At 37.2% G+C, this 16,962-nt stretch overlaps 1 protein-coding gene across 4 annotated transcripts in view; it reads left to right on the top strand.

The window, feature by feature from the left end:
- Window positions 1–16,962, top strand: part of Usp30 (ubiquitin specific protease 30) — a 301,098-nt gene that overhangs the window by 203,155 nt on the left and 80,981 nt on the right. For all 4 annotated transcript variants that reach the window (XM_070101827.1, XM_070101828.1, XM_070101825.1 and 1 more), the window contains exons 4-5: window positions 3,745–4,661; window positions 11,372–11,569. In XM_070101827.1, coding sequence (XP_069957928.1) covers window positions 3,745–4,661; window positions 11,372–11,569 — 1,115 coding nt within the window. The remainder of the gene's footprint in view (window positions 1–3,744; window positions 4,662–11,371; window positions 11,570–16,962) is intronic.

The following is a 16,962-nucleotide window of genomic DNA, read 5'->3' as shown; positions in this document are numbered from 1 at the left end:
TATAGTGTTCAATTATGGTGAATGTATTCAGATATTTGGGAGTGGACGTGTCAGCTGATGGGTCTATGAAAGATGAGGTGAATCATAGAATTGATGAGGGGAAAAGGGTGAGTGGTGCACTTAGGAGTCTGTGGAGACAAAGAACTTTGTCCTTGGAGGCAAAGAGGGGAATGTATGAGAATATAGTTTTACCAATGCTCTTATATGGGTGTGAAGCATGGGTGATGAATGTTGCAGCAAGGAGAAGGCTGGAGGCAGTGGAGATGTCATGTCTGAGGGCAATGTGTGGTGTGAATATAATGCAGAGAATTCATAGTTTGGAAGTTAGGAGGAGGTGCGGGATTACCAAAACTGTTGTCCAGAGGGCTGAGGAAGGGTTGTTGAGGTGGTTCGGACATGTAGAGAGAATGGAGCGAAACAGAATGACTTCAAGAGTGTATCAGTCTGTAGTGGAAGGAAGGCGGGGTAGGGGTCGGCCTAGGAAAGGTTGGAGGGAGGGGGTAAAGGAGGTTTTGTGTGCTAGGGGCTTGGACTTCCAGCAGGCATGCGTGAGCGTGTTTGATAGGAGTGAATGGAGACAAATGGTTATTAATACTTGACGTGCTGTTGGAGTGTGAGCAAAGTAACATTTATGAAGGGATTCAGGGAAACCGGCAGGCCAGACTTGAGTCCTGGAGATGGGAAATGCAGTGCCTGCACTCAGAAGGAGGGGTGTTAATGTTGCAGTTTAAAAACTGTAGTGTAAAGCACTCTTCTGGCAAGACAGTGATGGAGTAATGACGGTGAAAGTTTTTCTTTTTCGGGCCACCCTGCCTTGGTGGGAATCGGCCAGTGTGTTAATAATAAATAATAAAAAAAATTAAATAAACATATAAAATAACATTTTTACTTACCTTTCTTGAAGATTGGTGATGGCATCTGGAAGATAGGGAGGAGGAGAGAGGGAGTTGGGGGTCAGTGTTTGGAAGGGGAATCCCCCTCCATAAGGACTAGGTATCAAAGCCCTCTCTGAGGTTACTTCCCTTCTCTGTCTTTTAATGCTACTAGGACCAGCTTGAGTCACTGGACCCCTGTCTCACAAAATAACTGTCCACAGTCCTCTGTTTCTGGCACCTCTGTATTATTTCCTTCTTCACATCTATGGTGTTTTTCACTTTCTTTACCACAGGGGTACCACTAGCAAGTTTCTTTGGGCCCATGGTAGCTTATTTCACAGTCCCACAAGCACTAAACACAATGAATTAATCGTAAAATGTTTGAATGAGAGTGCAGACTGGCTCACAGCGCCTGTGCAGGGACGCGGACAGAGCGGGCTGGCGGACAGGTCTGGTACCTGGCGGTTCGAAAATAGGGGCGAGTTCGATAATAGGGACAAAGTTGGTTTGAAAAAAGCGGTCGATTTTCGAAGAGTTTGATAAGCAATACGTTCAAAATTTGAGGTTCCACTCTGTATGTACTCAAAAATTCTAGCGGCTTCAAATCGAGCAGGAGAAAGCTGGTAGGCTCACATGTGAGAGAATTGGTCTGTGTGCTCATTGTGCACTGTGTAAAAAAATCCTGCAGCACGCAATGCATAATGAGGGAAAAAAAACTGTTTTGGGATTAAAATGCTGACTTTGAGGTGTATTTTTATATAGTTTTTATGGTTATATTCTTGTTTTCATAGTCACATTTGATAGAATGGACAACATATTATAGACATAGATGTAATTTTGATTGGTTTTACTATGAAAAAGGACCTTGAAATGGAGCTCAAAGTAGGGGAAATGTTTGTTTTTGCCGATGTTCAAGAGTAAACAAATGATGTCATTGTCCAATAAATGTCCAACTAGACATTCTAATATACAGTCATGAATGGGTTGACATTATTTATATAATTATTACAATATTGCAGTAGTCTGCATAACAGTAAATCTTCTATTTTTTGTTTGAATAAAAATTCAAAACACAAAGCAAGAGTAATATCAGAGGGGCCTGGAGATGTGACTTGATGAGCAAAGAAAATGTTATTTTAGAGTCAGGAATGTCTGCATTGTTCAGTCTGGACCCTATTTTGAAATTAGCATATTTTTTAATTTGCGTGAAATTGCCCAAATTGCCAATTTCTGACCACTTTATTGGGTAGTTGAGATCAGTAAATGAGCAGTTTCTTGTACTCAATCGATAGAAGAAATCAAGTTCTAAAGAAATAATTATGAGTTTGGTCGACTGGAACAATGGAATTAGCCTAAAGTGGGGCTCAAAGTGGGCGAAACCGCCAACTCGTAAATATCGCCGAGGTCGCTAACTTTGCAAGAGCGTTTTCTATCAATTTCATACATACTTTTGTTTTCATTTTTTATTTTTTTCAAATATTTTGTGACACCAGGAGACACCTCAGGATTTGGGGTTGCGGCAGTCAAAGGGTTAAACAACCATGGTGACATAATGCATCCCTGTCTAAGGTCTATTTTTGCTGGAAATATGACAATATTTTGGTCCAACTTGAACCATTAACCCTTTCAGGGTTTCAGCCGTACTAGTATGGCTTATGCACCAGGGTTTTTGACATACTAGTACGCCTAAATTCTAGCACCCTCAAATCTAGTGAGAGAAAGCTGGTAGGCCTTCATATGAAAGAATGGGTCTATGTGGTTAGTGTGCGTGGTATAAAAAGAATCCTGCAGCACACAGTGCGTAATGAGAAAATAAAACTGACCCTGTTTTTGGATTAAAACAGCGACTTTGCACTGTATTTTCGTATGATATTTATTGTTGTATTCTAGTTTTCCTGGTCTCATCCTATAGAATGGAAGACATATTACAGAAATTAAAATGATTTTGACTGGTTTTACAAAGAAAACTACCTTGAAATTGCGCTCAAAGTAGCAGAAATGTTCGATTTTTACCAAAGTTCAAAAGTAAACAAATCATGCTACTCGTCCAATACACATCAACTGGTGAGTCTAATATTCTTTCACACGTGTGCTGATAATATTTATACCATTTCTACGCTAATGCAGTAGTCTGCATAACAGTAAATCTATTTTTTTGTGAGAATAAAAATTCAAAGTGGAAAGCAAAAGAATGTAAGAGTGGCGTAGGGACGTGACTAATGAACAGACAAAATGTTATTTCAGTGCCAGGAGTGTCTTTCTTGTTTATTCTGGACCCTATTTGGAAATTGGCATCTTTTGAAATTTGTGTGAAATTGGCAAAATTGCTAAATTCTGACCACTGTATTGGATAGTTGAAATCGGTAAATGGGTGGTTTCTTGTACTCATTCGATAGAAAAAATGGAGTTCTAGCGATATAGTTATGATTTTTGTCGACAAGTACACTGGAATTTGCCGAAAACAGGGCTCAAAGTGGGCAAAATCGCCAATGCATAAACATCATCGAGACCGCTAACTTCGCAAGAGCATAATTCCGTAAGTTTTCCATCAAATTTCATACTTTTGGTGTCATTACGATCGGGAAAAGATTCTCTGTCTTTTCATGAGTTTTTTTTTTTTTTTTTTTTTTTTTTTTTTTTTTTTTTTTTTTTTTTTTTTTTTTTTTTTGAAATTTGGCCGACCCTGAGAACAAGTTCCTGAGAGGGCCTATCGACCCTGAAAGGGTTAACTAGTCATAACAGTCTTTTTCCTATGTGCAAGTTATTTATGTATAGTTCCAGTCATAGTATTGTGCCTTTTTATTTTTCATTATATATAATAATTCACATGTTAAAATACAAAGGAGAATTGGTTTTGGTTTTATTTCAGTGCTTAATAATGAAAGTGACTTTGGTGGTGATGCCTGCGCTGGAGAGGTGCTCAGTGCTCTCCGGGGACACGGTTGGGTCATCTCTTCAGAGGAGCAAGACACACATGAGCTTTTCCATGTGCTCACTGCCACTATAGACGATGAGCTGACGAGTGCCACCGCTGTTCCTTCACTTCTGGATGTGTCATGGATGGAAGTTAACTGTGTAGACTCCCTGGATGATGGAGTGGTCTTAAAAGCAAATTCATGGCAACAGACTGGTGAACAAGTTAGTGTTAAGGAAGAGTGTGTAGACAGGATGGAATTGCAACCAAAGAACACTGCTAACATAGGCAAAAGAAGTGACAATTTTTCTTATAAAATCAATGGTATTTTGATTGAGGGTAAATATGATAAACCACATGTGGTTACTACTGATGGAACTAAGACATACTCTCAGTTGAACAAGAGTGAAAGTGTAAATGATACACGCATTGAGGTTTTAACAAACGATCTAATTTGTGATCAAGAAGGTTGTGAGGGTAACTCTATGTTAGAAGAGAAATGCTGCAACCTACAAAGTCTCCCCACTGATAGTTTTCTTCATAATTCATGGTCATTGGTGAACAAAAATAACATAGTCAATATGAAACATGGCAATTTGAACTTAAGAAGTACTTGTGATACCACTGTTGAATGTGATAATATTAATAAATGTACAGAACATAAAAGTGATGTTGAAGCTGTAAGAAATATAATTAAAAATTCTGAAGATTACGTACATAATTTTGAGAATAACGCTGTAGGTGCAGCACCTATTGCGGCACGGCCTCGAGATGCCGAGAACACTTGCAGGAAGATCCACAATGATCAGCATGATAGTCCTTTCAGGGGATACTTGGTCAGCCAGCTACAGTGCACAGTGTGTGGACACAAGGTAAGCACTGGGATTCTGAGACAATTTTACGTAACATAAACTGTTCATCATTTCAGCCCTTCAGATTAGTGGAAGTTACATTTCCTATAGGTCCATAAATCCAGAATCTGTGAATACCCCCTAAAGTTTATCTGCATAACCAATTTTGTTTCAGATTTGTGCTTATTTTGCTTCATAGATTATATCTCTTTAAATATTTTTTTTATTAATATTACCAGTCAGTGATTACTGCAAATTATCAGAATTATATTTGGAAGACATTTAAATAACAATGTTAGATTATTGAAGTTCACCATTTTATAAAACTGCATATTTGGAGTTTGCAGACGACACTATCAAAAATATTATGTACTACGTGAGATGACACAATTTTTATATTCTTCTTCTTTCAACAAACTGGCTGTATCCCACCAAGGCAGGGTGGCCCAAAAGAAAAAAACTAGCCCCTTGCTTCTGACATTTTAGTCGCCTCTTATGACACGCATGGCTTACAGAGGAAGAATTCTGCTCCACATCCCCATCAATAATTTTTATATGCCATTTCTTTAAATAGTCTAGTGTACTGATCACTGCTGTCATTCCTATAATGAGTAGTCTGAAAAATGTGTAGTTCTTTTATTATTAGATTTGCTATTATTAAATACAGCTACGTCTCAATTAATGTGAGTTTAAATAGTTAATTTTAATTTAGTGTGAAACAAATTAATGCTAGTTTTTCCCCAGCTCTTCCATTCGTGCACAAAATTACATATAATCTGAATAGTACAACTTTGAATAATAAGACTACCTTGTGGGATTCATTATTTGCACCAATCTAGACCTTGCTATGTGTGAAAAATTATATGTTGCATTTTAATGCTTCAGGAATCAAGGGAATTATAACATACTGGTACCTTTATTCTATGATCCTATCTTCTGATCACTTTATTGGGTAGTTGAAATAGATAAATAAGCAGTTACTTGTACTCAGTCGATACAACAAAAGGAGTTCTAGCGAAATAGCTATGAATTTGGTCAACTCCAACAGTGGGATTGGCTGAAAATAGGGCTCTAAGTGGACAAAATCGCTGATGTGTAAATATCACCGAGACCGCAAACTTCACAAGGGCATAATTCCATAAGTTTTCCATCAAATTTTGTACTTTTGATTTCATTACCATCAGGAAAAGATTCTCTATCATTTCATAAGATTTTTTTTTTTTCAATTCTTCAACACTGAGAGTAAGTGAAAGGGTTAAAGCTTTTCAACCATCCAACAGTAAGTGTATACTGTTTTTGAAGCTCTCCCAGAAAGAATCTTTCATTCATGGTTCTCATTCTTGATAATTTCATAGTCATGTTCAACTCTTGCAGATGTGTACTCAGACATGAGGGTTGTTTTACCACCTAATATAACATCTTTGATGCAACCGCTGAATCAGTGAAGGATTAAGACATTTAACTGCCACTCCACATGCAGGGCGGTGCAGAAACTAGCAGCAGTGGATGACAACTCAAACACAGGAGTGCCAACATTCTGGCATAAATTCAACGTTGCTGATGCACTTAATGCACATAAAAGCTGTGTGGAATCAAGTACAGTGATGTCTTATAATCACCTGTATAAAGTGCTACAGTGGAAAATTTCAGTACAACCATTAGCTTTGTATTAACATCATCCTAAGAGCCACAACCATCTACCATGGCCCAGTAAGGTCACAGCCACCGTCTGGTTATGCACCAGCAACCAGACTTTGAGATAGGAAAAATTACCTCTTTTTATCCCCATGTACTCTTCTTTTCCATTGTCTAAACATCACATTAGTACAAGTATTGTACAGAGTTATGGTGTTAGGTGAGAACAACTCTATACAGTAAACCTTCCGTATAATGGACTAATTTGGGGAAGAAGGTGGCCAGGACTAGCAGCTGTGGTGGATAGAGAAGAAGCTGTTGAGTTATGATTGTAACATTAATGAACAGTTCTGTGACCAATAAATTTTGTCCATTGTTTCCAAACCGAGTTATCTGGTAGATTTTGTTCCATATTTCTGAGGTCCTCCATTATATGGAGGCTTTACTGTATTATCTTGAAGAATTAAGAAATAAAAAAAACTTTGTCAACCCTATTTTTGACATATATTATTCACACACTGTTATGATTTCCTTAACCCTTTGACTGCCGCAAGCCCCTTTCTGAAACTGCCATTCTATGTTGCAAAATTTTGGGAAAAAAAAAAAAAAAAAAATCTTGTGAAATGATAGAGAATCTTTTCCCGATGGTAATGACACCAAAAGTATGAAATTTGGTCGAAAACTCGTGGAATTATGCCCCCGCGAAGTTAGCGGTCTCGGCGACATGTACGCATCAGCGATTTCGCCAATTGAGCCCTGTTTTTGGTCAGTTCCGTTGTTTCGGTTGTAGAAAACTATTTTTTCTATCAGATGAGTACAAGAAACCACCCATTTACCAATTTGAACTACCTAATAAAGTGGTCAGAAATTGGCAATTTGGCCAATTTCATGCAAATTAAAAAAGATGCCAATTTCAAAATAGGGTCCAGAATAAACAATGTAGACATTCTTGGCACTAAAATAACATATCCTCTGTTCAATAGTCATGTCTCTAGGCCCCTTATATTACTATTGCTTTTTATTTTGATTTTTTATTCATACAAAAAATACAGAATTTACTGTTATGCAGACTACAGCATTATTGTAAAAATGGTATAAATAGTATCAGTGCACTAGTGAAAGAATATTAGACTCCCCAGTTGACGTGTATTGGACGTTTGGTGTGATTTGCTTACTCCTGAACATTGGTAAAAATTGAACATTTCTGCTACTTTGAGCTCAATTTCAAGGTTGTTTTCATCTTGAAACTAATCAAAATCATCTCTATTTCTGTAATGTGTTATCCATTTTATCACGTGAGGCCATGAAAATGAGAATACAACGATAAATACTATACGAAAATACACCTCAAAGTTGGCATTTTAATCCAAAAAATGATCAGTTTTTTTCTCATTATGCACTGCGTGCTGCAGGATTTTTTTATGTGGTGCACACTGACCACACAGACCCATTCTCTCACATGTGGGCCTACCAGCTTTCTCCTGCTTGATTTGAAGCTGCTAGAATTTATGCGTATTAATACGTCCAAAACACTGGCTCGTAAGACGTATATATACAACCAAAGCAGTCAAAGGGTTAATATTGCCGATTTTAACCCTTTGACTGTTTTCGACGTATAAATACGTCTTACGAGCCAATGTTTCTGACGTAAATATACAGTGGACCCCCACATAACGATTACCTCCAAATGTGACCAATTATGTAAGTGTATTTATCTAAGTGCGTTTGTACGTGTATGTTTGGGGGTTTGAAATGGACTAATCTACTTCACAATATTTCTTATGGGAACAAATTCGGTCAGTACTGGCACCTGAACATACTTCTGGAGTGAAAAAATATCGTTAACCGGGGGTCCACTGTACTCAATAATTCTAGCGGCTTCAAATCAAGCGGGAGAAAGCTGGTAGGCCCACATGTGAGAGAATGGGTCTGTGTGGTCAGTGTGCACCACATAAAAAAATCCTACAGCACACATTGCGTAATGAGAAAAAAAAACTGATCGTTTTTTTGGAATAAAACGCCGACTTTGAGGTGTATTTTCGTATAGTATTTATCGTTGTATTTACATTTTCATGGTCTTAGGTGATAAAATGGAAAACATATTACAGAAATAGAGATGATTTTCATTACTTTGACGATGAAAATGACCTTGAAACTGAGCTCAAAGTAGCGGAAATGTTCGATTTTTACCAATGTTCAGGAGTAAATAAATCACACCACACGTCCAATACATGTCATATTGGGTAGTCCAGATTAGTAAATGGGAGGTTTCTTGTACTCAGCTGATAGATAAATTGGAGTTCTAAAGAAATAGCTATGAGTTTGGTCAACTGGAACAATGGAATTGGCTGAAAATAGGGCTCAAAGTCGGCGAAATCGCCGATACGCATATGTCGCCGAGACCGCTAACTTCACAGGAGCATAATTCCATGAGTTTTTGACCAAATTTCAAACTTTTGGTGTCATTACCATCGGGAAAAGATTCTCTATCATTTCATAAGACATTTTTTTTTTTTTTTTTTCAAAAATTGAGCGACATAGAATGACAGTTTCAGAAAGGGGCCTGAAACAGTCAAAGGGTTAAGGAACCTAGCCCACACGAATTATGGGAGCATGCTGTGTTACTCTAAGCTTATTAATATTGACATTGATAAGAAATAATGATCAAGTGAATAAAAGAAATTTTGACATAGTTTTAAATTGAAGCATCATGCATCAAGCTAAAGCATAATGGGCACCATAAATTTCCATGATTATAATATAAGTGTTAATTAATCAAACTGTAAAATTTGTAGGGAGAACTATATTGAATTGCCCTCAAGGGAAGTACAGTACAAGCTAAAATTTGTAGGGAGAACTATATTGAATTACCCTCGCAGGCAGTACAGTACCTTGATGCTGGTGGAGGGATCTTGAGCTGAGAAACAGGCTCTACCCTACCTTTACTTAGATCAAACTGGATTACCACTTATTCCCTAGATGTTGTATTCAAATTCAAAGTTTATTTTCAATAAGGATTACAATGCTGAGTTTACAGAATTTGGTTATTGTGTGGTTTACATGTAATAAAATAATAATTACAGAGGGTACCACTAGAACACCTAGCATGGCTAGGCATTTCGGGCAGACTTAGATTAATTCTTAAATTTAAAATATTACAAATTATGAGGTAAGTTGGTATTATGGCTAAGTGACTAAATACTAGTTTGTGAGTTTAGCAATGTGAATGCTTTTGTTTTGGCACAATACATAGTTTCAGTATTGGAGTATCACAGGCCAACTTATGACTAGTTAGGATTCATTATTTTAAGATTGAGATTGATGTTTCTGTTTATGGTCAAATGGGTGAGTGAGTGTAAGTGTGAACCACCAGGTGGTATTCGTGTAATTAGTTGACGGGGTGTATCAGGGAGATAAGTTGTTTTCTAATGGTAGTTTTGAAGGTGATGAATGTGTCTGCAGTTCTAGAGTTTTCAGGTAGGGTATTCCAGATTTTAGGGCCTTTGACATACTACATTGAATTTTTGTAAAGGTTTAGTCGGACACGGGGAATGTCATAGAGATGTTTGTGTCTGGTGTTATGCCTGGGTTCTGTCACAACTATCAAGAAAGCATTTTAGGTCTAGGTTAATATTGGAATTTAAGGTCCTGTAGATGTAGATTGCACAGTAGTAAGTGTGGATGTACTGAACAGGGAGTAAGTTTAGATCTATGAAGAGTGGGGGGGGGGTGTTGCCAGGGATGGGATTTAGTGATTATTCTTACTGCGGTTTTTTGTTGGGTTATTATTGGCTTTAGGTGTGTTGCTGCAGTTGATGACTCCTGTGGGTTTAGTGCTTCCTCATAACTGTAATAGTATTAATGATGTAACCTAAATCAGTAAAATTTATGTTAACCCTTTCAGGGTCCAGAGGCCAAATTTCAAAGTGTGCACCAGGGTCCAAGAATTTTCAAAAAAAAAAATTTTTCTTTTTTCTTATGAAATGGTAGAGAATCTCTTTCTGAAGGTAAAGCAAAAAGTATGAAATTTGATGGAAAATTGACAAAATTATGCTCGTGAATTTTGATATGTCAGCGATATTTACGAATCTGCGATTTTGCCGACTTTGACTCCCATTTTAGGCCAATTACATTATTCCAGTCAACCAAATTCTTAGCTATTTCACTAGTATTATGTACTTCTATTGATTGAGCACAAGAAATCGCCAAGTCAACTGTTTCAACTACAAAATAAAGTGATCGGAAATTGGTAATTTGGCCAATTTAACACAAAGTTCAAAATATTTTAATTTCAAAACAGGGTCCAGAATAAACACTGTAGGTATTCCTGGCACTAAACTAACATTTCCTCTGTTCATTAGTTATGTTTTGAGGCTTACAAATGAATTCCATTTTGATTTTTTATTTACAATGAATTTTTATTCAAACAAAAAATAGAAGATTTACTGTTATGCAATATTGTAATAATTGTATAAATATCATCACCACATTTGTGAATGTATATTAGACCCACCAGCTGGCGTGTATTAGACGTGTGAGGTCGTTTGTTTACTCTTGAACATTGGCAAAAATTTAACATTTCCGCTAATTTGAGCTCAGTTTCAAGCCATTTCCAGTGCTAAAACCAATCAAAATCATCTCTATTTCTGTAATATGTCTTACATTCTATCAAATGAGACCAAGAAATCACAAATACAACTGTAAAAAACATACGAAAAAACACTGCAAAGTCGCTGTTTTAATCGAAAATCACGGTCTTAGTTTTTTCTCTCATTATACACTGTGTGCTGCAGGATTTGTCTTATGTGGTGCACACATACCGCATAGATGTATTCTCTCATATCTAAGCCCATATTTACCACACAGCTTGTCAGAGTTAGCTGAGCTCATGGCGTAGATCCACGGTTTGGACCCTGAACGTAAAGCTGTAGATCTACGGCACGGACCCTGAAAGGGTTAAATACCAATACTATGTATTGTGTTATCATTTGAGAGAGTATCAGTAAAGAAGCAGATGTTCTTGTTTTTATAATAGAGACTAACAGATGGCATCAAAACTATTTTGTCTTTAATGTGGATTGTATTGTCTGTTTCAGAATTCTGCCCAGTGGACAAGTTTTGAGTCCCTTTCTTTGTCTCTGCCAACATTACCATGGGGAGAGGTCACAGTACAAGAACTCTTGGATTCTTACATTACACAGGAGCAAGTAACTGAAGTCACCTGTGAGAGCTGTACAAAAAAATCTGGGTCCAGTGTTAAGACAACATTTACAAAGCAGCTGACCATTGGCAAAGTGAGTCTACCTTGCAGTTTATTCTCTTCGACGAGGATGTTGTCTACTGCTGTTATCTCTACATCCATCCCCATTGATGCTGGTGAAGGCCTTTTAATCCAAAAATTTGGTAGTATCCTTTCCTTCCTTGGATCAAACCAGATTACCATTTCCCACCCATCCCATTCCCTAGGCACTGCATGACTAATGCATGATAATTTGTTTACATTATCATATATTAAGTGAGCAATAGAGCTAGGCCTAACTAATGCATGTACAGTACACACACTACCTACCGTAAAATATTTTCATCCTTCACTTATAGTGAGTGGTGAATATATTATATTTATTGTTTGAAGTCTGAATACATGAAGAATGGGTACAATTGAAAATGCTGCATTAGTGAAATGCTGTAAAGTACGGCTCTCCTGTATTTCATATATATATGAATGTACCTTAACATTTGGCCTAATGTATCCCTCCAGGTCTTCTTCTCTTTCTTGTGCTTACTCTTTACTCTTTTTTTTATAGACAGTAAAGTAAAACTCCTAGGTAGTAGGTTGGTAGACAGCAACTGCCCAGGGAGGTACTACCGTCCTGCCAAGTGAGTGTAAAACGGAAACCCGTAATTGTTTTACATGATGGTAGGATTGCTGGTGTCTTTTTTCTGTCTCATAGACATGCAAGATTTCAGGTATGTCTTGCTACTACATGTACTTCTTACACTTAGGTCACACTGCACATACATGTGCAAGCATATATATATATACACACCCCTCTGGGTTTTCTTCTATTTTCTTACTAGTTCTTGTTCTGTTTATTTCCTGTTATCTCCATGGGGAAGTGGAACAGAATTCTTCCTCCGTAAGCCATGCGTGTTGTAAAAGGCGACTAAAATACTGGGAGCAAGGGGCTAGTAACCCCTTCTCCTGTATAAATTACTAAATTTAAAAAGAGAAACTTTCGTTTTTCTTTTTGGGCCACCCTGCCTCGGTGGGATATGACCGGTGCGTTTAAGAAGAAAGTGAAACTATAAATAGTTTTATTTTTAAACTATCACTCATATCAGGATTCAGTTTTATCTTAAATGCAATCCAGTTTCCCTGTTATTCGTAGAAAATTGTCTGTGTGTAACATTTAACCTTCAGTGTGGCAATGAATGTCCACCTCAGACAACAGTGATGCCTTGGCTTATGAGCTGCAGTAGGGATATAGTGTTAGGATGTAGGAGTACATGCAAAGGCTGATAGCATAGCACTTGAGAGTCTATATCCAGGTTGTCTTAATTTTCTTAGAGAGAAGGCCAGTGAAAGGTTACTTCATCTCTCTATACCTACTGATATCTTCCTTGATCTTACTCACCTTTGTGTGGACTTGTAGCTCCTTTTCCTTTCAAGGTAAATTTTATTCTCAAACCTTTGGTTTCACTATGGCTTCTCCTACATCTCCTGTTCTTGCTAATTTTTATGTGGAATACTTCGAAACTGTTCTTCTTCCTACTATTGATGTGCGCCCTTCCCTCTGACTCCACTATGTAGACGACATAAGACAGTAAGGGCTTGTGCCCTTACTGTCTTCTCAGCTTTTACAAGTATTAGGGTATCATTTGCTAGTTTCAAGTTCTTTTTCATCGTAACTTAAATATTGCCATTAGTAGGTAAGCGGTTTGATTTCTTCACTCTTTTACAACTCTGGTAGGTGGTTTGTCTGGTCCACCTGATTTGTAGATATGGTATTTAGCTTCTTCAAGCATTTTATTACTAGTATGTCAAGGATGCTAATTTCATTAACACTGGCATTTAGCAGTTTGAGAACAATAATATGAAAAGAAACCATACCACGGATGGGGTTTGAACCCGCTGTTCAAACCCCAGCTAGCTGGCCCAGTGGCTAACGCGATGGTCTGGAGTTTTGAGACTCTTACCGCGGGTTCAAACCCCATCCGTGGTATGGTTTGTTTGCAATCGTGTCATTACGATTTCGTGAATAATATGAAAAGAACTTCAACTGAACTTTATTGACTTAGGACTGAGGAAGAATGATAGATGGATTGACACCAGTCAATCCATCTATCATCATTCTGTCATGCAGGAGGAGTCATATTCATGTATGCAAGAAATAGTATGTATCCTAGTGCCAACCCCTGTGGAACTCCATTCTTTACAAGTGCTCAGTCTGACACCTCAGTCACTTTTTTTTTTTTTACTCTCCTGTTAAGTATTACTTTGTGTAGTGCATACTGGGTGTAAGTAGTAGTAGTAGTAGTAGTAGAAGTAGTAGTAGTAGTATCATTAGTAATAGTAGCAGCAGTATGTACTGTTCCTGTCATAAATGTTTATGATACAGAAAAAGAGACCAGCAGTTCTATCTTAGTAAAAAAAAAAAAAAAAAAAGTTTGTGTAGTAGTACTTTGGGTAGTACTTCCTTGGGCTGTTGCTGTCATGTAGGGAATAAAGTGTTAACTCATCTTTGTTACACTTACTTTCTCATTCCTAAAATTAAAGTGATCATTGTTATTACAGGTCTGCCATCACAAATCCGGCAATCAGTTATTTGGTTCCTTCAGTTATTCGGCACTAATTTTGGCTAGCATAATTTCAAATTTCCAGGGTTGCCACACCAACCTGCTGGTACTGTTTGGTGGTGCTACTTGCTGCATAAGTCATTCCAATTTCTTTTTCTCCATTTATTGTTTTAACCTGCTTACTTTTAGCCCTAGCCATTGTTCCAATGAATAAAAGAAATGCTTCTCATTATGTAAAGCACCTACACAGTACATTATCCATTAAAGATAAGGCGGCTTTGAAGCCACTGTCGGTTGTCATGAGCTCAGTCTCATGAAGCAGGAGAATATGCTTTATTATTACGCTAATATCAACACTACAGCTTATTTGCCTATCACAAGTGATCTAATATGACATAAGAAACAATATAAATAACATAAAACATGTTAAATACTCCAGAATGAATAATATTTGGCATAACACCGAACAGTTCGACAAAGTTATGAAGAGGATATGGTAAACAAATACCATTCTCCTATCTCTGTCTTGGGGGCTTATATTAGAGAAAACGGAGTATAGCACAGAGCTAACTCTGATATACACTCGCACTGCACCATAAACATGAAACAAAAAAGTTATTTTCTCTATATAGATTATCACACATAGCAGCATATGTGTAGAGAACCTAGGATAACCCAAAAAAAGTCAACATGGCTTATTTTTAGTACCTGGCTTGGGTTAGCCATATATGATTTTTGGTAAATATTTGATTCCCAACCAGGGTAGAAACATTAGGCATGTTTCTTTACACCTATTGTCTATGTTTACCCATCAGTAAATGGGTACCTGGGTGCTAGATGACTAGTGTGGGTGTTATCCTGGGACACTGACTTAATTTTCTTGAAATACTCTGCATAACACTCAGCTTTCTATATGGTAGTATGTCACTGATGTCAGCTAGGCCTGTATACCTTGTACATGTACGTGTAGTAAATAAAGATATTATTATTATTATTATTCTTTCTTTCTTTCAACACACCGGCCATATCCCACCGAGGCGGGGTGGCCCAAAAGGAAAAACGAAAGTTTCTCCTTTTACATTTAGTAATATATACAGGAGAAGAGGTTACTAGCCCCTTGCTCCCGGCATTTTAGTCGCCTCTTACAACACGCATGGCTTACGGAGGAAGAATTCTGTTCCACTTCCCCATGGAGATAAGAGGAAATAAACAAGAATAAGAACTAGAAAGAAAATAGAAGAAAACCCAGAGGGGTGTGTATATATGTGCTTGTACATGTATGTGTAGTGTGACCTAAGTGTAAGTAGAAGTAGCAAGACGTACCTGAAATCTTGCATGTTCATGAGACAGAAAAAAGGACACCAGCAATCCTACCATCATGTAAAACAATTACAGGCTTTCGTTTTACACTCACTTGGCAGGACGGTAGTACCTCCCTGGGTGGTTGCTGTCTACCAACCTACTACCTAGATATTATTATTATTATTATTATATTTTCTCTGTTGTTAGTTGGGTTATCTTATTCAAACTTGGGCAATGTATGATGGAAAGATACTTCTTCACATACACCAAAAACGAAAGAAATCAGACCATAAATAGCGGAGTTCACTTCTCAGCCATTAGCGGCCACTTAGCGGTATATTTTTGTATGGTTTTTATGGTTATATTCTCATTTTTTTTCGGTCTCATTTGATAGAATGGAAGATGTATTACAGAAATAGATATGATTTTGATTACTTTCATGATGAAAAGTACCTTGAAATTGCGCTCACAGTATCATAAAATGTTCTATTCTTTAGCGAAGCTCAAGAGTAAACAAATGACATCACCGTCCAATACCTGTCCGCCTGCCAGTCTAAATTCCAATACGGAGTCATGAATGGCTTGACATTATTTATACAACTATTACAATAATGCAGTAGTCTGCATAACAGTAAATCTTCTATTTTTTGTGAATAAAAATTCCAAATGAAAAGCAAGAGTAATATAAGAGGGGCCTGTAGCCGTGACTAATGAACAGAGAAAATGTCATTTTAATGCCAGGAATGTCTGCATTGTTTATTCTGGACCCTATTTTGAAATTGGCATCTGTTGAAATTTTTGTGAAATCGGCCAAATTGCCAATTTCTGACCACTTTATTGAGTAGTTGAAATAAGTGAATGGGCAGTTTCTTGTGCTCAGTTGACAGATTAGAAGTAAATAAGTTTATTCAGGTATACACAAATACAGTTACATAGATTATCATACATAGCAGTGTATGTATAGAGAACCTAGGATAACCCAAAAAAGTCAAAGTGAATTATTTCCAGTACCTGGCTTGGGCTTGCCATATATGATTTTTGGTAAATATTTTTTTTCTCTCGGTTGTTTTTTGGGGCTATCTCATTGAAACTTGGGCAATGTATGATGGAAAGATGCTTCTTAACGTACAACAAAAATAAAAAAGACGGACGATAAATAAGGGAGTTCACTTCTCAGTCATAGCCGCCTCTTTGCAGTTTATTTTCGTATGGTTTTTATTGTTGTATTCTCATTTTTTTTGGTTTCATTTGATAGAATGGAAGATATATTACAGAAATAGACATGATTTTGATTGCTTTCATGACGAAAAGTACCTTGAAATTGAGCTCAAAGTAGCGGAAATGTTCGATTTTTGCCGATGTTCAATGAACTGTGTAAGTCAAGTTGGTTAATTTTATTAAGTGTATTCTAACCTAACCACTCTGTAATCCGGCAAACTCAGTAATCCGTCACACTACAGGTCCCAATGATGCCGGATTTGTGATGGAGGACCTGTATTATTATTATTACTGTTATTATTAGTATGAAAATCAGACAGTGTCAGAAAACCACATTCATTAGTTAAGTGCTGTGTCTGTCACTGACAAA

This window comes from Cherax quadricarinatus, chromosome 79 (assembly GCF_038502225.1).
Source record: "Cherax quadricarinatus isolate ZL_2023a chromosome 79, ASM3850222v1, whole genome shotgun sequence".
In the NCBI taxonomy this organism is placed as follows: Eukaryota; Metazoa; Arthropoda; class Malacostraca; order Decapoda; family Parastacidae; genus Cherax; species Cherax quadricarinatus.
The sequence above is the reverse complement of the archived record's forward strand: the minus strand, read 5'-3'. Positions and strand labels throughout refer to the sequence as shown.